The following is a 22,300-nucleotide window of genomic DNA, read 5'->3' as shown; positions in this document are numbered from 1 at the left end:
TCTCAAGCAGGTTTGGGGGAAGAACCATTGATACAGCAAATGTGTTCACTCTGAAGCTATGTCAGAAACGAAGCTTGAGCTCTTTCCTTAGGTGAGTACTTGACTGTAAAATCATGACGTGAGAACGTAGTCTAAAAGAGGTTTAGCAGTGACCACCTGCAGTAGCCACCTGGCCCCATCCATGCATCACTGCTGGTTTATGGATAGTTGGGAAATACTAGGAATATTTCTTCCAGAATCTCTTTCCCATCATTTTTCACTCAGGACAACAGTGGGCAACAACTTGTTTCTGACAGCTCTGGGTAAGCTGAAAGGTTCTGGATATCAGGCAATTGCCTATCAGCAAGCACCAGCATCTGTCCTGCAGATTTAATGTGACCCAGCCTATAAGGGTTGCCCAATGATGGCCGTTTCTCCCAGCTGAACACAGAGGCATGGTCCGGTGCCCACCTCAGGCTTAGACCCTGTTTCTATAGGTGTCTGTCACATTAGTACAGGATACAAGTGCACTTTGCAATGTCCTTTCGCAGCCATTTACATGTGAGAGTGACTGGCATGAAGACATCCACCCTTGCAGGCAAAACAAGGCTTGTAGAGGGACAGCCCCTCACACACCATGACATGTTGGATGGGGTATGTTTGGTCAACAAAAGACCTCTGAAGTGGAGCAGGTACAGGAGGTGGCAGAGCAGAAGGGATCCCAGACCAGGGAGGATGCACGTGCACAGGAGATCCAGCCTGAGCACAAGGGCAGTGAAAGGCAGGAGCCTTCTGCATCATTCATTGTGCAAGATTTGACAGGCCTGATTTAGGATGAATTACGTAAAATGTGTCCAAATAACCTACAGCGGTTAGGTGATGCTTTGTTGGAGATTTTGGGTGGTTATTTCCCTCTTTGCAGCAAATACTATAAAAGCAAACACCAAATGTTCTGGAGTCAACAGCTCATCATGGAAATAACAGTGTTCATCATTCCCTAGGACTGTGTGTGAATCAGGGATGTCAAGGGCTTCAGACCTAATACACACAGAACTGGAGGGGAAGGGGATGCATCCCAGAGCACCAGGTCGAACAGCACCAAGAGAAACTGGTTCCTCCTTAAACACCCAAAGCACAAGTGTTGGTTGGATCAGGAAGGCAAAGTGATGGGGTCCTGTGCTGGTACTCTCCAGGCATTTTATTCACTCTTTCCAGACCACATGGGGGTCATCTTTAATGTGAGGGTGCTGAGGCGCTGGCACAGGGTGCCCAGAGAAGCTGTGGCTGCCCCATCCCTGGCAGTGTTCAAGGCCAGGTTGGACACAGGGGCTTGGAGCAAGCTGCTCTAGTGGAAGGTGTCCCTGCCCATGGCAGGGGTTGGAGCTGGAGGAGCTTTAAGGTCCCTTCCAACACAAACCATTCCTTGATCCTACGATTCTACCTTCATACTTCTGTACCCCAGCACAGCCGCCTTCCCTTGGTGCAGGAAATGGTCTCCTTGGAGGAGAGTCAGACCTCCTCATTAAACAAAATGCACTTTGAGATACCTGTGTAAGAACCGAGGGTCTGTTAAGAGACAGATTTTTCTCTTACGCCTGTGCATTAGGAGTAACTTCATGTAAGTGTCACTGAGGTAAGCAAGAGCAGAAACAGATGTGGAGCACAGCTACAAACAGGATGTGAAAATAAGCTCATTACTCCATCTGCCCACCGTAAACAGCGTGAAATTAGCAGCAAGCGAGGAATAAAAATGCAGACAAATAGCCTTTTAAAGAGAGCAGAGGGAGCTGGAAGGTCTGCTATTAGGAAAGCAGAGGCATTGAAAGCCCTTAACTACTCACAGACCAGTTCACACTCTGAGTCCCTGGTCAGTCAAGGGGTAAAGGTGGAGGAAAATCCCTCAGCAAGGGATAAGGTGCTATATGTTTGAAGGCAAAACCGGAAAGAACGCTCCCCCTTTAGGAGAGGAGACCTGATTTTGCTTCTGTCCCTGCCTGTTAGGAAGCACCATCTATTTCATAAGTCACAGAGATTTATTATCTTTTTCCCCCTAAGAGGCACTCTCTTAATGTTGCATAAAATTACTCTCAGAGGGGTAGTGTGCAGACGGAAACGTGGTGTTATGTTGTCTCAGTTGCAAAGACATCGCCAACAATAAAAGCCCTTGACTGATTTGGGTTTTAGGTGATGTGATTATGGAACGGGTCATTCGTGACGCTCCAAGTTGCTTCAGACACCTCTGGCATTAAGTCTGAATGGAGGTGTTTTATGCTTTGGGTTTAGGCTTTAAATATTCGCCCCTGGACTTTGTTCTATGGGGCAAGTCTCAGCTTGAGGATATATTTACTTAGAATTTCACAGGGAAATCTCTCAGATGGTCGATGTGCTTGATTCATTTAGAGTGGGATCCCAAAGTGGTTTACAGCTTTTACAGGCTGGCTGCGTTTATAACCATCCTGGGGAGTATCTTCCACAATTCATGGAGCAGAGAGGGGCAAGGAGGGTCATAATTTCTCTTTCAACCTACTTTTCTAGCAGCTGACATGACAGTGGCAAAGTCACCTCTTTAGAATGAAACCTGCCATGTGTTACCCTTGTCCAGAGGAGACCCTTTGGAGAAAGCCAGGGTAAAATAAGTCAAGGACTTGCTTTCTTTTCTCTATGGGTTCAGATATGTGCATGGAACATTCAGTGGTGTCTGAAAGCAGAGGCTGTGAGCAGCTCCAGTTCATTTTATGGATCTCAGTGAAATTGCAGAGACCAAATGATATTTCAAGGAAACTGGTTCCTTGCGTTCAGAGTTCTTCAAGATACGACAGCCCAAGGCAGAGTTTGTTACACGTTGGAAATAATTTTTCTCTCCACATTTGGCAGATCCAAACAAGCCTTGAGTGCTAAATAAACCAGGTCTATGAATAAATCAGGGGTAGAAGAACTCAAATTGGAGGTGATGTGAGATTGAAATAACTGAAAGCTCGAAGTTGGCCACAAGGCACTTCGAAATAGTCTGGAGTTTGATGAAAGGTTTTGCATTTGAGATGCTATTGGGATATTTCAGGAGGAAACCTCCTGGTGGGTTCACCCAAAGTCTGTAATAAACGTAATTGAAATATCTGAACTCCAGCTGCTGCCTTCTATTCTAATCAAGAGCAATAGAAGCAGCTCCTTCTTAGCAAACACCCTGTGACTGCTGAGGGATGGGGAATGGCCATACTGGGCTCAACGCCTTCCAACTAGGAAGGCAGCAGAGGCAGACACAGATATTAAGGGCAGGAGAGGTAGCAAGTGGAAATAGGGAAAAGGGCTTTATGGAAAAATCAATAGAGTCTTGGAGAAAAGGGAGATCTGATGAACCCCCAGAAATGGAAATCAGGGCCCCTGATTTTCTAATATTGTCCAATTTGGATCTCATGAGGAACAGATTCTGGAAAGGCTCAGAAACCAGAAGATGCCCCCAGCTTATCTACCCCATGAAGGGTGAGGTATCCTTACCCTTCTGGTTCCTATCCAAAGGGAAGACAAGTTAAGCTAGAGACAAGGAGTTCCTTTGAGAAGTGTTTGAGAAGTCCTCCTTCAAGGTCACGACAGCAGTTTCTGGTTTTATAGTACAGCAGAATCTGAAATTACATTATAGGCACAGGGACTGATTCTCTCCTTCCATAAACCAGGTTCCCTTCTTCATCACACCCCCAAGCCATGGTGCAGTCATGCCCCATCTATGTCAGCATGGTCCAGAGCATCACACCATCTAGGAGCGTGATTTGCCTTGCTCTGGTCCTCATCTCCTCTGGGTGCCACCATGCTCTACTGAGTACAGCTGAGCCCCTGGCATTGCCATTGCTGGGGTGGAACAATACAACCATGAGCCTCGGAATGAGAACATCCCCTGGAGTCAGTCTGGATGTGGCCAGCCTGCTTTAGAAAGGAAGCACGTTTAATAGCAGGGAATTGGTCTGCTCCAGGCCATGGGGACACAGCATCATTGAGCCCCGCTGAATTAATTTGTTGGTGTATGAGTAGCAATAATGTCTTCCTCCCATGCTTTCATCTCTCTTCTCAGTATGTGGAAGAGAGCGCTTTGTGTTTTTACAATAAACTCTGAAGAGAACTTAGAGAAGCTTGGAAAAAGCCAGGACAGAGCAGTGAGAACCCTGGGGAGGTGGTGACAGCAAACATGGGCCAACTGCTGGGACACATGTGAGATGACTCCATGTCAAATCACCCCACACAGAGCCATCCATAGCTGCAGTGAGGTGTAGGCAGGGTTAAGCCATGTCCAAGGGGGAAAGGCTGGGATCTCCATAGCATTTGGGATGCTGTCAACTTTGGAGGGCAAAACGAGGGAGAGCTGGGGGAGCAATGGGTTTGGAGAGCTTTTTGTGCACCAAGAAAGAGCAAGCACAGGAACTGGCCATGTTTCTGCCATATATAATCTGGCTTCCAGGTGACCTTGTCCAGGGTTTCTTTCTCAAATGAGGAAGAACCCGGTCTCCAGGAGAGAGGTGACCTCTCCTTCTGGGTCCTCAGCAGGATGCCACATTGCTACTGGTGGCCTATCTATATGAGAGAGAGGGTTGGGTTGAGGTGTTGAGTCTCAGGTTGTGTCTTGTCCCCTTAACATCCTTCCAACTTCCTTTTACCCACTCCTGTTCCTCTGCCATGCTGCTGTGCAGTGCTGCAACCAGTGCTCCCCATCCATGAGCAGGGGTGCTAAGACTGAGCATTTAAACCCTCCAGTTGACCTGCTGGGGAGGGATCTGCCCACTTACAGATCTTAAAAGCAAGGTCATTGCTTGTAGAGAGGATGATGGTTAGAGGGATTTCCATCTCTGCATATGAAGTTCTGGAGACCTCATAGCAGTCTTCCAGTATCTGAAGGGTGCCCACAGGGATGCGGAAGAGGGACTCTTCATCAGAGACTGCAGTGACAGGACAAGGGAGGATGAGTTTAAATTTAAACAGGGGAAGTGCAGGTCAGATATAAGAAGAAATTCTTTATAGTGAGGGTGCTGAGGCGCTGGCGCAGGGTGCCCAGAGAAGCTGTGGCTGCCCCATCCCTGGCAGTGTTCAAGGCCAGGTTGGACACAGGGGCTTGGAGCAAGCTGCTCCAGTGGAAGGGGTCCCTGCCCGTGGCAGGGGGTGGAACTGGATAGGATTTAAGGTCCTTTCCAAATGAAATCATGCTATGATTCTTAGATGGGCATCCCAGCCAGGTCATGGGAAACACAATTCTTTTCCCTCCTGAGGTTGCTCCACCACCCTTAAACCACTTGTCTGGTTTTGTTGCAGAAGGCATGGCGGAAGCTGTCAGCTCGAGCAGGGACTGCCTTCAAGCAGGCGAGTCCTGTACCAACGACCCCATCTGCAGTGCCAAATTCAGGACCCTCCGGCAATGCATTGCAGGCAATGGAGCCAACAAGCTGGGCCCCGATGCCAAGAACCAGTGCAGGAGCACCGTGACGGCCCTGCTCTCCAGCCAACTGTATGGCTGCAAGTGCAAGCGTGGCATGAAAAAGGAGAAGCACTGCTTGAGTGTCTACTGGAGCATCCACCACACGTTGATGGAAGGTCAGTCAAGCAGGGTGCTCATTTCTCGATGGTTTTCCTCAAAGGGAATTATTGCTAGGGCTTTCTACAGAGCTCCCCAAAAGTGGCCGCAAAGAAGGCCATCCCTGCAGCATCACATTCCCTCTCATGACCTACTGATCCCTATTGCTTTTGGGGAAAGCAATCCCTCCTTCCTCTGTTTTTTTAACCTGGCCTCTTTTCTATGGTGTTCCCAGTATACCTTGATGTCCTCTCCTGCAGAAATACATGCTATGTTTTCCATCTACCTATGTTAGCCAAGACCACTAAAGCCATGGATATAGTACACGAAGCATGGGCACTGAGCTAAAAAAACAGCATGAACTTAAAAAATATCACTCTCTTGGAGGCTTTCAAGTGCACCAATGTCTTTGGGTTAGTGAAGATTTGGGGCTGGTGACATCAGTTGGAATTTAAAGTGTTCCCAGAGCCAGTATTTAGTAAGTTTGGATTTTGATGGTTTTTAAGAGTTATCATAAAAGCACACCTCAGTGGCCATAACTCTTCCCTGTCAGGCTGGTGAGTATTTTATGCACCATGAAAATTAAAATGGGGAATAAAACAGAACCTTCCACCCATGGGCTGCGATATAGATTAATAAAACACTGCTGGCTGAACACTGAAGGGAAAGGTGCAGGGTGATAACACAGGCCAAAAGGCCAAGCAAAACGAAGAGGATGCAGGCTCTAATGCACAGGCTTTGCCAGAATAGAAACTGCTTGATCAAGTTCCCAGAAAGCTGTCAGGTGCTACAGCTTGGAGGGAGCAGAGCATGGGGCTACAAAGTGACTGGGGAAATAAGAAGCCTCAGCACCATCCAGGATCAAATCTTTCCCATAATTATATGCCTAGATATATAACTATGCTAGGAGAGTTTTGTTTGTGTTGAAGCAAATTCTTTACAAGGGACAGGCCAAGGGGAATGGCTTTAACCTGCAAGAGGGGAGACTGAGATGAGCTCTTAGGCAGAAGCTCTTCCCTGTGAGGGTGCTGAGGCACTGGCACAGGGTGCCCAGAGAAGCTGTGGCTGCCCCATCCCTGGCAGTGTTCAAGGCCAGGTTGGACACAGGGGCTTGGAGCAAGCTGCTCTAGTGGAAGGTGTTGGAGTTGGAGCTGGATGAGCTTTAAAGTCCCTTCCAAACCAAACCAGGCTGGGATCCTATCGTTCTATGAAGAGAAGCCTGGGGAAGAGGTGGGCTCTCCATTCATCAGAACAGGCCAACGTTCATGCTCTGAATCTTCGGACACACCTCATCTGCACCATGGCTGTGCGGGACAGTGGTGCCAGGAGGACTTTCAGGTCTGGGAAGAGCAGTGTGAGAACAGCAGGGAGTGCTGGGAGCAGGCAGGGGCCAGGTGTGGGTCTGCAGATGCAGGGTAGGAGATGCTGAATGGCCAGAATGGATGCACTTCCTGCCCAGCAGCCTGGGTCCTCCATCTAGAGAATGACTGTAAGAAAGCTGGTATCAGAGACTGCCCAGACTCTGCCCTACTTGTCCTCTGCTGCCATGTCCTGAGCCCCTCATCTTTTCAAGCTCAGAGCTCACTTGCAATGCAGATTCACACTCCCAACCCTTTGATTCCCTTACCTTAATTTCCCCAGGGAAATATACTTCAGAACAGCCCCAGGTTTCAGAGTCCTTACACATGTTTAATTGACTGAGAAAGGAAGCCAATCCACATGCTCCGTGTAGAGCTTTGTCTCTCAGACCTCCATACCCACGAGGCTGTAAAAAGCATCCTAGAAGCCCTCTTATAAAATCAATTGTGGAAGTGTGCGTTCAGGGAATTTGCAAAGCATACTATTTACTCAGCTTCTCTTGAGCGCGCCTGTGTTCAGCCACCTTCCCATTTGGAGACACAATAACACGATGACAACCCGATAACAATTCTCTGATAAGGTGCTATATCATCAGGACATAAAACTGCTACGCTGGAACATACAAATGGGCCCCTTTCCAGTCAGTAACGATGCAAGATATTTCAATGAAGGTGTAAAGCTGCCTTGTAAATGCACCTGTAGTAATTGCATGGGGCTCTGTACCCTGGGAGCTATTTCTTCCTGACCGCAGCTGGTGATCAGCATATGCCCGGAGCATGAGGTTTGATAGTCCTTTTATCCCAGCCAGTACATCTGCTGCTGCTGTCCATATCCATCTAAATGTCTAATAAAGGAAAAAATGATACTGAGTTGTTTGCCTCAATAATATTCTGTGGTATCCATCAGGGTGACGGGGCATTGCAGAACATTGAGCGCAGGAAAGGGAAGCACCAAGTGAATAAAACTAGCTTCCCAACAACTTAAAAATGAAGTTGCTGCGGGAGCTGTGGGTCATTAGCTCCATGCCAAGTAAGAAAGAGCTGCTGGTAAGGAGAAAGGAAGAGGTGTAATAAATAGGAAAGCATGTGCTGCTGCACATACAACCCTGTCCAGGTGAGGACCATTGACCCAGGGAGAAACACAGGGAATAGCGAGAATGGTGATGGAAACCCCATGTATATAGGGAGCTGGTGGTTTGAACCCTGCCCATGAGCCTGTACTACAGTTTGGTGTCCTCAGTGGCAAGCCCTATAAGGGGGCCCAAGACTTGAGTTATAGAGTTGCAACCCAGCAGTGCCCTGAAAAGCTTTCCAAAGCTGTGATGTACTTTTAAAAGCCAGTTATATCCTATTCCCCTCTCTAAGCATACGGCCACGCATCAGTTCCTGTGACTCTGAGCATCCATTTACTTATGGCCTTTAGGGCGCACCCCCTTGGACCCATCAAGCAAACCTGCACTGCAGATGTTGAATCTTGTACGTCCCAGACATCCCTCAGGAGCTCAGCTGCCTTCTCACCACCTTCTCTTCTCACCACAGGCATGAACGTACTGGAGAGTTCCCCTTACGAGCCATTCATCAGGGGCTTTGATTATGTCCGGCTGGCATCCATCACTGCAGGTAGGTGGTGGGAAGATGCTCTTCCATTCACTGGTTCACGCTGGGGGGAGCTGGCTGTGGGATCAAGTGCTACAGACAGGGTAGACCTTTGTGCTCTCTTATGGTCCATTCATACAGCATTGCATGGTTCAGGACTAGAAATCACTTTTCCAAGGAGCTGCTTATGATTCCTGGGTTAAACTCTTACATGTCCTAGGAAAAACACTTGTGATTTTCCTAATTTGGCTTTTCCACATCCATGCCGTGAATGGCTGGGATTGAGGAATGTGGTAGGAAGATCTTTTCTAATGAGCCATGATGATGGGTGGCCTGATTCTCCATAGCAGGTGGATGGCCTGTGTCATGCAGATGCCCTGCTGGGGTATCCTTAGGTATGAGAAGGTGTTTCCACATCATTCACAGGACCAAACTCTGCAGGCAAAAAGGTTGATAACCCGACTTGTGGGTTGATCCCAGCCACAGCCTCTAACCCCATGCCCTGAGGGCAACCTCAGGACTCAGACCCATGTTCTGCTCTGTGTCATGTAATCCACTTAACAATGTTAGCAGAGCTGCCCAACACCTTTTAACCCCCTTGAGGACACGAACCCCAGCTCAGCAGTTAAAAGGTCAGTGTGGTGGCTGTTAAGCCATCCATCACCAACATCACAGCTGCCACCACAATCACTGTCCGACTCTGCTTATGCACCACAGACATGGGGAAGCTTAACCAGCAGTGATTTTTCTTACCAAATAACCAATATGGGAGCACATAATGTTCTCGTGTGCCTCTGGCAGCGGTACCAAAACAGCAGCCCTGCTGCAGCTCACCCCAAATGTGCACCGGACTCCAGGGTGGCATCCGCAGATGGAGTGCACCCAAGCGAGTAAGGAGCAGCAGGTCCCTGCAGCCGATGGATGTCTGCAGTCCCTGAGATGGAGGGACACTTGTTAGGTGAAAATGCCCAGGAGCAAATTAACCCATCAGCCCTCAACAGTCTGAGCAGAGAGGGGAAAGGGGGTGCTCCTTGACCTCACGTTTTCTTATTGACTCCACTTGACTGATTTGAGAGTGGAAAGTGAAGCATACACAGAGCTGTTTGCAGGGTCATGCCCTTCTTTACCAGAGTTTTTTCCCCTTTGCTGAGAGTCCTACAGGGCTCTTCAGAGCACGGCAGAATCTATGGATGGGGATTTTTATGCATGGTTAACACATTGCAGGCTTTTAAAGCAGACTGAAACCGGTTGGGCAGCGAAGCACGAATGGGCCCAGAGCAGCAAGGGTATGTGCCAAAGGACTCAGCATCCATCTAGGGATGTGAAGTTTCTTGGTTTAACCTGGTTTTCCCCTACTTATACCCAACACCTCCAATAACATAATTTATGACCTACTAACCAGTGCCCAGATCATACAGTCAGCACTGCCAAAGAACCCCTTTTAAACCTCCCAAATACAAAAATTCCCGAGAGCTTATTGAAACATAAGACATCCTCATGACCATGTGTCAAGTCAGAGCAACAGATATTTTGAACCCAATTTTACATCAACAATATATATCAATTATTCAAGCTGTGCAAATGGAATTCTACCTCTCTGCTCTAATTGTAAAAACCATGCAAATGGAATTCTATCTCTCTGCTCTAATTGTAGCAGTGATTTAAAAAAGCACATCCTGTTATTGCGTGGGAAGAGGAGACAAACGAGTGTGTTCCTTGTGATTCATTAGCTGGATGGGTAATGAAACCCTTCCAAATAACTTTGTGCTGACAGCTCCCCTGTGTAAACTGGTTCTCTCACAATATTCACCCCTGGCCATATTAAAGGGAAGGAATTCTGTGGTGGGAACACACTAAGCAAGTTTCACCCGTCATAAAGTAACTTCAAAACTTGGGATGTGACTTCCAGCTCATTATATGCAGAGGGGACAACAGGAAGGGAAAAATAAGTGCTAGGATAAGGAGGATCTGCTAATAGCAGTGAAAATGAAGAAGGGCAGCCAGTTCTGAAGTGCTCAGAGAGACTGTCAATGTTATAACACTTGTTCAGCACTGGCTGGCTGATTTTAACTCCCAACCAAAGACAAGGCTTGACTCTGCATTGGAAATTTATCTTTCGGGGGATTTTTCCTCTCTGAAAAGTCCTTCTGTGCTGGGGACAAAGCCCTTCTAATGTGCTTCAGGTCATGGGCTTCATTCAGAGAGGTGAAAAATGGCTTCAAATTCCTTTTCCCTCTTATGCTTGGAGGATCTTCATCTTATCGGTCTGATCAGAGAGAGCCTGATGTCTCAATCGAGTCCTACCTGTAGCATTTCCCCTCCTATAAAACAGAGATCAACTCACTTTTGAAGGACCCCTAAAACCACTGTTAGACAAATACCTTTCCCTCTTACCTATTTCCCACATTTGTAGAGGAGGCTGTTGGCATATAAACTCATGAGAGATCTATTTGCTTACTGAAGACGGTGTGTTTCTCATCTGTCACTGTAGTTTTTGTTTCATTTCCCTGATTGTTCCCCTGATGCAAGTTTTCCTCCACCTTCCCTGCATCCCAATGGCACACCATTGCTCTCCCACCCAGGTTAACCTGGGGCTTCCTTTCCCCTCTTGTTCAAGAGGACGGAAACGCAGAGTGATCTTGTTGAAGCCAGTGATCCATCCATAGGGAGAGACCCACATGTGCTCACATGCAGGCAGCATCAAGGTCCCAGGGACATCACGTTGGATGGTAGCTCTGATTCCCATCCCAAAAGGCACTGTTGTGACTTAGGACATGGCCATACTGGGCAGGACTGGTTTGAATTGGGAAAACCAGTGCGCTGTTGTGATGCTTTGAGACCCAGACAGCTCTCACTTAGCTGGGCATGAACATAGCACAGCTGCTACCAAAGCCAGACTTGGCCTTACACAGGCCTGAAGAAACTCATTGTACAGCATATGGGTGCAAGTCTGGGGTGCAAGGGTTAACACCAACCACCCATGTATCATTGCCACTAACTCAGTGTTTGATCCTGAGCAGAGTCTGGGGAAAAAGGGGCCGTTAGAAGAGATCCCATCACATTGGTGAATCCAGTCATGGCCAGAAGCAGATGCACTTTCTAATGACTGCTGTCTTCCCAGGCCTCAAGTTGGTTAATTCATGTTGGGAAAGTGTTATGAGATAACCAGGGTACTGCAAGTCTTCATTTTATTACATCATAGAATCACAGAATGGTTTGGGTTGGAAAGGACCTTAAGGTTCATCCAGCTCCAACCCCCTGCCACGGGCAGGGACACCTTCCACTTGAGCAGGTTCCTCCAAGCCCCATCCAACCTGGCCTTGAACCCTTTCCAGGGATGGAGCATGTAAATATAGGAGCTTGGAGGAGCAGTCTCTGGGGTGTAAGCTTTGTTGTGTGGCCACGGAACCTCTTGGTAAAGGTGAGTAAGGAAAGTGGATTTGGTCCTGCCATGGCACAGTGAGCAAGTGTGGACCTCACCCTGGTCACTGCCTTCCTGAGCAGGCAATGGTCTCACCAAGGATGAGAGCAGGATGGGGATGAAGGTACCTGCACAGGGTGGTGCCGCTGGGTGGGGAGATGAGCACAAACCCCCCATCCCCATCTCCCACAGGCTCTGAGAACGAGGTGACCCAGGTGAACCGGTGCCTGGATGCCGCCAAAGCCTGCAACGTGGACGAGATGTGCCAGCGCCTGCGGACCGAGTACGTGTCCTTCTGCATCCGGCGCCTGGCGCGGGCTGACACCTGCAACCGCTCCAAGTGCCACAAGGCTCTGCGCAAGTTCTTCGACCGCGTGCCGCCGGAGTACACCCATGAGCTGCTCTTCTGCCCCTGCGAAGACACGGCCTGCGCCGAGCGCCGCCGGCAGACCATCGTTCCTGCCTGCTCCTACGAGTCCAAGGAGAAGCCCAACTGCCTGGCGCCTCTGGACTCCTGCCGGGAGAACTACGTCTGCAGGTAAAGCTCGCTTACACCGGGGTGGCCAACACAGAGAGCTGTGCCTTGGACAAGCCTTGGGTTCATCCACTGGTGACAGCCCAGAGCCAATGCACTCATCTAAAGGATGCTGACTGGAGGCACCCATCCCACCACAACCCATTGACTGATGGCCTGAGCGCCTCCTTCCCATGACCCATGTCCTTGTCTTACATTTCTATATAGAAAGTGCTAACAGACAGAAGAAGATTTGAGATGTTCGTGTTGGAGTTTTTTAGATCTTTTCTATGGGTTTTTGGCTTTTGTCCTAAAAAAGATGTAGTGTAGTGTAGTATACTGTAGCGTAGCGTAGTATATTGCAGTGTAGTGTAGTATAGTACAGTAGCAGTATAGTATAAGTATATAGTATATAGTTTATAGTACATATAGTACATATATATACTATATATATATACTATTTCCAGGTCTACTATGCTATGCTATGTTGCTATGCTATGCTGCTATGCTATGCCATCCCATTCCATCCAATACTAATACCATACTATGCCAATATATATTATATAGTACCTATATAGCATAGCATAGTAGACCTGGAAATAGTTCCAGGAAGGTACAAGCTAGGTGGGGATGTGATATGGGGTGCTTGCAGTCACTTTAACCAATCTGCCTCCCCACTGCCTATCTCCCCTAGTCCAGAGCATCCTGCAGGTGCACCCAAGCTATCCCGACAGCCACAGGCACTTGCAGATACCTTAAAAATCCATTTTTCTTCTTTTTTATTAGAAAACTTAATGATGTGCATAAAAACACTCCTTTCTGCTGCAAGGCTGCATGTTCTAGTGATCGTGATAGAGGTCTCAGCATCGCAGTTGTCACTCCACATCCACCATGTAGTATGTGGCCAGGGTGGCTTGCTTCTCTGTTTCCATTTAAACTGCATGCATGCACACATACACACACCCATCCCAATGTGCACACCCACAGGAATACCCCTTAAGTGTTTTTCCCTCAGCTGTATCATTTTCACCCCTCTATTTCTCCAAAGGTTTACCCATACAGCTCTCAGGAGCCCATCTGTCAGTAGGAGATGTAAGACTATAACAGAAGCCTTACTGCACTATGGTGGTCCCAGCCCAGCATCTTGTGTGCAGCTGTGGCCAGGAGCAGACACCTGAGGAAGAGCACAAGAGCAAGTGTAGGACACATGTCCCACTATTGTCCTAGTCTCTAATTAGAGGTGGGGTTTGGGACTTCCTGAGCCGAGCTTCCAGGAGCCATCTGCTACCAGCACATCATCTTTAAATATCTTTTCACAAAGGGAGGTGATAACAGCAGCATCCTCTTGGAAGTGTGGACTGATGTTCATATTCTCAACCCCAGGAATGTGGATGAAGGAGGACAACTGAGCTATACATCTGAAGCTCATCCTGAAAGATGCAAAGCCCCTGAGCCACACCAGCTTTCCCCCAGCTACCCAGGGAGTCCAAAATGGATGGGTACTGCCCTCTCCCTAACAAAACATCAGGCCCAGAGGGAATGAAGAGGTTTAAAGGGATTTCCAGGAGGGTGGGAACCATTTCCTGCAAGCAGCACAGCTGTTCATTATCTGGTTCCTTGGTCTCTGGATATATAATATATAATATATAACATCCTCTAAAGACACAACAGGAGCACGGGGTTGACGTGTGACCTGGTCAAAGCTAGTGGTGCAGAAACCACAAGGGAAGCCAGGCACAAATCATGGCACTTGAAAGGAAGAGAGTAAAATACCCCAGGGCTAACCCAGCCTGCACTGCTTAATCCTCCTGCAGCTTCTTCCCAGCTGTAACCCCTTGCGTGTCCCAGCTTGGAGGGATGGGGTCTAATAGTGTGAATGATACAAACCTGCAATCAGTACCTCCCTCCCCTAAATAATGCAGCAAAAATTGGGGCAGGAAGGGTTTGCCTGGCCATGGCTTAGGGGAAAAGGGTTGGTGTGGGGTAAACATGAGAACAAAGAAGAGTTAAAAGGGAGGAAAGTAGGGGGGAAAGAAGAGGGCAGGAAATACAAGTTGGAGTGCTGATACTGACCAGGAGCACTGGCAAAATGTCTGGAAAAGAGAGGTTTTCTGGGGGATCAACATGTTTGACATACTAGGTTCATAGTTCAAACCCTACAGGTTGTCATCTAAGGGCCCTATCTTCAAGTGCTGGCAATGCTAGTGCTTGCTCGGGTTTCCTAAGCAGCTCGAAATCCATGTGAGGTGCCTTCTTGCCTGGCCACAGGATGCTTGTTTAGATGGATCTGGACCTTCAGCATGTCCTGTGTCCTACCTGAAAGCCTCATGTGAATGACTCAGATATCCCACAGTGTCAATTTAAAGTCATTCCCCTTGGCCTGTCCCTACATCCCTTGTCCCAAGCCCCTCTCCAGCTTTCCTGCAGCCCCTTTAGGCACTGGAGCTGCTCTCAGGTCTCCCCTTCAGGAGCCTTCTGTTCTCCAGGCTGCCCCAGCCCAGCTCTCTCAGCCTGGCTCCAGAGCAGAGCTGCTCCAGCCCTCGCAGCATCTTTGCAGTCCATTACTTGCAGCCCCATAGGGACCCTGCAAAACATTCACTACAACACCTACTTGTGTCTCACCTCAAAGGGATAAAACCTACTTCTGGGTTTGTTGGAGTGAGGCGGGGCAGGAGAGTATAAAATGATATTCATTCAACCCAGTTTAGTAACACCTACAGCAGCAAAGGACTTTGCAAATGTGTCCCCTTCTGTAAACACCACCAGTGTGCCACTATGTGCCTTCTAGCCCCGGACAGATGTGCTGATATGTCCCTTTTGCTCTCTTGCTCCATCAGGTCTCGCTACGCAGAGTTCCAGTTTAATTGCCAGCCATCACTGCAGACTGCGAGCGGCTGCCGGAGGGAGAGCTACGCTGCCTGTCTGCTGGCCTATACGGGGATCATAGGTAGGAGCTGTGCCCTGCAGCTGGTTCCCTCTCTAGGTGGGAAATACCATAGAATCCCAGCCTGGTTTGGGTTTGAAGGGACCTTAAAGCTCCTCCAGCTCCAACCCCTTCCACTAGAGCAGCTTGCTCCAAGCCCCTGTGTCCAACCTGGCCTTGAACACTGCCAGGGATGGGGCAGCCACAGTTTCTCTGGGCACCCTGTGCCTCAGCACCCTCCCAGGGAAGAGCTTCTTCCAAATGTCTTACCTAAATCTCCCCTTTCAGCTTAAAGCCATGAAAACGGGGCAATTTAGGATAGCTGCAGCATACGGATAAAAACCATGCTGCAAAATCCCAGCTTCTCTCTCAGGTGGAAACAGATGGGCCATCCCAGGGTGTCTGCCCTGCGAGGGGTTCCCTGATGCCATCACTAGTGATGCCACTGGAAATCACCATCCGCTGCCATCTTGCTGTCTTCAGAGGCTGTCAGATTGGGTTTTCAGATACTCCAGAGACCCAGCTGGTAGCAGTTAGCACATACAGTGTCCCAAAAGAAGTGCCAATGACCATTGGACTTGGTCCATCCTGACGGATGGGACAGATTGTCAGCTATTCAGGTCAAGATTTCATTCTGGTTTAATCCTTCTTTTGTTTTCCCTGACCATTCTCGAGCTTGATTTTGGCTCTTCTATTGACAACATGGAAACCTTTATGCACATTCACATATGGTTTTTGAATGTCATTAGGGAACCTGAGATCCCCGGAGCTGCCCATTCCTTGGGCCAAAAGCACTTTTTAATTGACTGAAGGCTCTGCTGGTGGTGGGGTGAACAGAAGGGTTGTGACTGACCCTTTTCTCCTCCCGGGGACCCCAACAAAGCAGCACGTGGGGAAACCATCGTCCCTTATGATGTACCAGCCTTGCCGTAACACTTCTCCGTCCTTCCCGGCAGGCAGCCCCATCACACCCAACTACATTGACAACTCCACTTCCAGCATAGCTCCCTGGTGCACGTGCAACGCCAGTGGCAACCGGCAGGAAGAGTGTGAGAGCTTCCTGCATCTCTTCACCGACAACATTTGTCTCCGTGAGTATCACCCCTGGTACATCGCTGCTCCTGCAGCGTCACCTGCAAGCTGGTCAGGCTGCTTGTGCTGAGAACATGAACGATAGAACCCCAGCCTGGTTTGGGTTGAAGGGACCTCAAAGCTCATTCAGTTCCAACCCCTGCCACAGGCAGGGACACCTTCCACTAGAGCAGCTTGCTCCAAGCCCCTGTGTCCAACCTGGCCTTGAGCACTGCCAGGGATGGAGCATTCACAGCTTCCCTGGGCAACCCATTCCAGTGCCTCAGCACCCTTACAGTAAAGAACTTCTTCCTTATACCCAATCTAAACTTCCCCTGTTTCAGTTTGAACCCATTACCCCTTGTCCTGTCACTACAGTCCCTAATGAAGAGTCCCTCCCCAGCATCCCTATAGGCCCCCTTCAGACACTGGAAGCTGCTATGAGGTCTCCACGCAGCCTTCTCTTCTCCAGGCTGAACAGCCCCAACTTTCTCAGCCTGTCTTCATACAGGAGGTGCTCCAGCCCCCGATCATCCTCGTGTCCTCCTCTCGACTCCCTCCAATACTTCCATGTCCTTCTTTTGTTGGGAAGGATGAAAACGCCTTGGTCCTCAAGTTGATAGGTGTTCAGCTCCCTGTTCTTTCAACAAAGCAGCTCTTAAGACAAGGCATGCATTTGGCTGATGCAGCCAGAGGAGGGTGGAGAAGGGATATGTGCGCTTCTCCTTGGAAACATTGCCCTGACAAGACTTTTCTCCATCTCTTCCTCACACAAAGAAAACGCCATTCTGGCCTTTGGCAATGGGACCTACCTGAACGCAGCCATGGCCCCATCCATCCCCCCCACCACACAGATGTACAAGCAGGAGCAAAATGCCAACAGAGCCGTGGCCACCCTCAGAGAGAATATCTTCGACCACCTCCAGCCCACCAAGGTAGGAGAGGGCATGGCCCTAAGACCTGCTTGGCTGTGTCTATACCTCCTCCATGCCCTCCAGCCATCCTCAGCTCTGTCTTCCACCTGTATCATACCAGTTATGTGCAGACATTCACCTCCTGAAGTCCTTGATTCACCCTCTTCTTCATACCCTCACATATTCTTCCCCAACATCAAGCACAGGGCAACATGTTCGTATCCCTGACTCTGCCCTCCTGCCTGTTGGTCACCTTCTCTTTTCTTTTATAGATGCTACAGAGAGATATATTGAGTTTTGCTTATAAGTACTGGGACATCCATGGGCTTTTCAGGAGTGTAGAAGGGAGCCAGGACCACTCCACTCATTTGGCTCCTCACCTTCCTGCAGGGCTTCAGATAAGCATTTCAGCTGCCTGGGACACAGGTTCCTCCCTTGTTAGATGAGGATCCTGGAGGTCATAATGTAGAGGTTTAACTGCCTGAGGCTTGCAGATGAAATATTCTGGCCATCAGCAAATTGTTCATATCAAAATGATATGAAATTTAAATTATTTCAAACCAAATGACAGATGAATTTACTGACGGTGGCAGCAGTAGGCATTAAATACCTCATTTTTGAATAAAATCACACCGACCTTGGTTTGTCACCCACCAGAGTGATTTTCAGATTGAATTATTTCACTGTTGAATAATTACCAGTGACCCTGATTTGCTGAACCTTCAGGTAACAGAAGCTGTCAGGTAACTAGACTCCAAGGGCTGAGCATGGACCTTGTGCTGGGCTTAGTGGATCCCTTCAGACAGCTTCCACACACAGGGCTTTTGAATCCCATTCCCTGTTTCTTTTGCTGGGAAATCCCTCGATTCATGTCCCACCAGTCTGTTTTCATGGAGCGTAAAAATGTGGCATCAGCTTCCTTCCTTTGCTAATTTTCAGGGCATTGGTGGCCATGCGCAGCACAGGCAGACTTTCACCAGGTTATACGTATATCCGATACAAACATGTCTCTTCCCCTTTCCCTTCCCCTTTCCCTTCCCCTTTCCCTTCCCCTTCCCTTTCCTTCCTTCCCTTTCCTTCCTTCCTTCCTCCCTTCCTCTTCCATTTCCTCTTTCTCTTCCTCTTCCTCTTTTTCTTTCTCTTTCTCTTCTCTTTCTCTTTCTTTCTCTCTTTTTCTCTTTCTCTTTCTCTTCCTCTTCCTCTCTTTCTTTCTCTTTTTCTCCTTCTTTCTCTTCTCTTTTTCTTTCTCTCTTTCTCTTTCTCTTTCTCTTCCTCTTCCTCTTCCTCTCTTTCTTTCTCTTTTTCTCCTTCTCTTTCTCTTTCTTCTCTTTCTCTTTCTCTTTCTTTCTCTTTCTTTTTCTCTTCCTCTTCCTCTTCCTCTTTCTCTTTTCCATTCTCTTCCTTTTCCTCTTTCTCTTCATCTTTCTCTTTTTCTTTCTCTTCCTCTTCCTCTTTCTCTCTTTCTTTCTCTTTTTCTCCTTCTCTTTCTCTCTCTTTCTCTTTCTCTTTCTCTTTCTCTCTTTTTCTTCCTCTTCCTCTTCCTCTCTTTCTTTCTCTTTCTTTTTCTCCTTCTCTTTCTTCTCTTTCTCTTTCTTTCTCTTTCTTTTTTCTCTTCCTCTTCCTTTTCCTCTTTCTCTTTTCTGTTCTCTTCCTTTTCCTCTTTCTCTTCATCTTTCTCTCTTTCTTTCTCTTTTCCTCTCTTTTTCTCCTTCTCTTTTCCTCTCTTTCTCTTCCTCTTCCTCTTTTCCCCTTCCTCCTCCTCTTCCTTCTCCTTCTCTTCCTCTTTCAGGTGGCTGGAGAGGAGAGGCTCCTGCGGGGCTCCACTCGTCTGTCATCAGGGACCTCCAGCGCAGCAGCTCCCTCCCTCTGGGCAGCCTCTCCACTGCAGATGTGGCTTCTCCTGGCTCTCGCCGAGCTGAGCCTCTTTGCAATGTGAAGCAGGGCGGGCACACGCCAGGCACAGACTCGCTTTGTGTTGGTTTCTTTACAAAACAACCAGAAACTCGTTTGGGGAGAGGGGGTGGGAGGAGGGAGGGGATGGGAAGGAGACGTGAGCGTGTGGGCATCCCTTCCTCCTCCTCATCCGTCTGCCACTTGATTTGGTTTTATACAATCAGCATCGTCGACAGCCAGCTCATGCTTGGGCCTGGCCACCTTTCCACCCCATGGCTTGGTGGTCTCTCCAGCTCTCTGTGCATGGGGTTGGAGCCATGGACAATTAATTCCCTTGGAAAAGGTGAAGGAGAGAGTTGAGCCAAGAAATGAGATCTGCAAAGGAAATGCTTTTGCCTGCCCCAGCCAAGGGGGGAAAGACACTTGATGGATGAGCTGTCAGGAGGTTTCCTGTAGCCCTGACTCACACTGGGGGGCCCTTGACAGCACACGTCAAGCAACGTGGAGTTCAGACTGTCTCCAGGGTTGCTCAGGACACAAAGGGCATCCCAACTGGTTCAGACTGAAACCAGAGCACCAGCGTTGGTTGGTTCTGTTGACCAGAGAGGATCCTGAAGCACCGTTGGGTTGGACCAAGAAACCACACCAAGAACTGGCTTGAAACCATGGCCAGAGTGCAACCAGCATGCACCTCCAAGCTGTCACCTACCCCTTGGGCCCTCCTTTTTAGAGAAACATGTGTCATGTATTGGTGGTGTTCAGGAAGAAACACGTGTGTTGCGTTGCGTTCGCGGCTGGCTTCCCTCGCGCCCCAACCCTCGCATCGCTGCTCACTGGTCCTGTAAAGTGTCTGGGGGAGGTATTTTTCTGTCACATCCAAACAATCAGAGGCCAATGTTGTCCCACTCCGAGCTAACCTTTCTCCACGAGGGATGGATTCGTGAGCCCATGGGCAGGACTCGATGTGAGCCCAATGCAAACCAACCTGAGCATCCTCCAGTCCTGCCGAGACAGAGGTTCCTAAGTCAGGATTTTATTAGTTCTCCTAGGAAGAGATAGGATGGAAAAGGTTTGCCAGATAGCACCCAGGGGACGTAAATACCCAGCCAGTTTGTGAGAAGGCCAAGTCATGAATCATTTCATGGGTAGAGAGTGGATTTCTACAGTTCTCCTCCTTTCATTGCTGGCAGAGGCAATCACTTGTATCCAGGTTATCAGGTGAAGGACATTGCCTCTTGACAAGTCGTATTTACTAAGCGGAGAGGCCATTTAAGTAAAGGTTGATGAAGCAACCCATTCCACTGAGCTGCAGCCAGAGCCCAGCTGGAGGGTGAGGACAAGCATCCCCCTGGTCTCTCAGGGCACAGGGAGGCAGATACATGATTTTGGGCTACCTGAACACTGGGGTCTTCTGTCTAGGAGATGAGCTGAGGACCCCCAGTGCCTTCTTGCAGGGGTTAACCCCTCACGAGATCAAGCCAAGAAAGAAGATGGTAAGGAAGGGTGAGAAGGTTTTCCAGGATAAAAGCTTACCCAGGCTGACCACCATGGAAGGCACAGGAATAGCTTGAGATTTATCCAGAGTATTTGGGCCTGGACTTTGAAGGAGCCTGTTTATTCCTTGATTTGCATTCCTCAAGGAACATCATTAGTTCCTTAGCATTTGGATCCACAGAAAGGCTTAGAGCAGCTGATGCAGCAACATCCAGCACTTCTTATTCCCATTCGCTGCAGAACACTTTCCATCATTTATTGCTTCTGCTTTTGCTGAGAAACTGCAGCAGCTTTCTTGGGTTTTGGTCACTTGGTTTTGAACACTTGTGGATGTGTGAAACATGCCCAGAAATCCTTCTGGCTGCATCCTACCCAAAGTTCTGCTCCTCAACGTCCTATGGGCTGTAGGACCCGGTTGTCTTAATCCAGGGCTGTGCAAAGGAACCTCAGTTCCTAGATTCATGGAATTGTTTAGGTTGGAAAACACCTTTAAGATCACTGAGTCCAACAGTTGACCTGCCATGATCCAAGTCTTGTGCGCAGGGTGCCAAGTCACACTCTGAACTGAAACCTGGATGTGAGATCTCCGCTGCCAAGAGGCTCACCCAGAGCAGAAACGCAGGCAGGGAGGCAGTGCTGCAGGCAGGAGAGCCCCTCACTTCCCTTCCCAGTGCCATAGCCGTGCTCTGAGTGTGAACATCTCCCTTTTATCCAGGACATCAGTGTCCTCTGTTAGACCACGGAGCCATTTCTGCTCCAAGTGACACAACTACAAGCTGCAGCTCTGCAAAGCTGGTGTCTGCTGAGCCACAGGTGAGAAAGGGGTTAAACCCTGATGCTCAGCCCTTCAAAGGCAAGGAACTACCTCAACATCACGAGGTCATGCTGTGAATTGCCTTCTCCTGCCTCTTTCCTTCCAAGCCCTGTGGTCATGCCCTGCTCTTCTACACATCCATCTCCACCAGCCTTGAATGTCTCTGTGTAGGATGGGCATGAAGTGTCAGCTGCTTTCCAGGAGTACCCACTCAGAGCTCCACTCCTGTGCCTCTCGTAACTCACTGCTGGTGATGCTGAAATGACACTTGGCCATTTCCTTCTCCGACTGATTGGCACCCAGCAGAGACAGACTTCTTGAGGGTGGCCAGGATGACAACCCCACTTCAGGTCTCTCTTAGGACTGTGAAAAATACACGTGGGGAATCATACTCAGAGACTAGAGAGGATGGAGGAGACCTCCAGAGGTTACCTGGTCCATTACCATGTCCCACATCAGGACCAACGGTCTGTTGATGTTTTATGGCAGATTTATCTTAACTGATTTTTAACAATGTCAATGAAACACATCATCCTCATCATCATCTTCCCCTTAGGAAGACTCCTTAGGATATTAGTTGTCTCCAAGCATCACAGGCTAACGAGCCCCTCAGTTCCCATAGTGGTGTCTTCTCAAGCCCTCGGTTATGGTAGGATGGCAAACCAACAGCTAAAAGTGACAGCCAGCTGCCATGGATCGTATCAGAGCTATTGCATGAGAAACTCAAACCCCACAGCAGGGATCTACTGGGATCCCTGCACAAACTGTAGTGAGT

The 22,300-nt window shown here is 48.7% G+C and overlaps 1 protein-coding gene across 1 annotated transcript in view; it reads left to right on the top strand.

The window, feature by feature from the left end:
• The window catches only part of GFRA4 (GDNF family receptor alpha 4), an 80,236-nt gene extending 60,250 nt beyond the window's left edge, over nt 1–19,986 (top strand). Inside the window, exons 2-8 of the mRNA XM_061441006.1 lie at nt 5,269–5,547; nt 8,425–8,505; nt 12,095–12,440; nt 15,254–15,363; nt 16,296–16,430; nt 17,188–17,345; nt 19,114–19,986. Of these exons, the coding sequence (XP_061296990.1) occupies nt 5,269–5,547; nt 8,425–8,505; nt 12,095–12,440; nt 15,254–15,363; nt 16,296–16,430; nt 17,188–17,345; nt 19,114–19,260 (1,256 nt within the window). The 3' untranslated portion in view covers nt 19,261–19,986. The remainder of the gene's footprint in view (nt 1–5,268; nt 5,548–8,424; nt 8,506–12,094; nt 12,441–15,253; nt 15,364–16,295; nt 16,431–17,187; nt 17,346–19,113) is intronic.
• The last annotated feature ends 2,314 nt before the right edge of the window (nt 19,987–22,300 follow it).

The sequence above is a fragment of the Pezoporus flaviventris genome, unplaced genomic scaffold (assembly GCF_033815535.1).
Source record: "Pezoporus flaviventris isolate CSIRO_AGI_PZ_B2104156 unplaced genomic scaffold, CSIRO_AGI_Pfla_v1 ptg000188l, whole genome shotgun sequence".
NCBI classification, from domain to species: domain Eukaryota; kingdom Metazoa; phylum Chordata; class Aves; order Psittaciformes; family Psittacidae; genus Pezoporus; species Pezoporus flaviventris.
The sequence above is the reverse complement of the archived record's forward strand: the minus strand, read 5'-3'. Positions and strand labels throughout refer to the sequence as shown.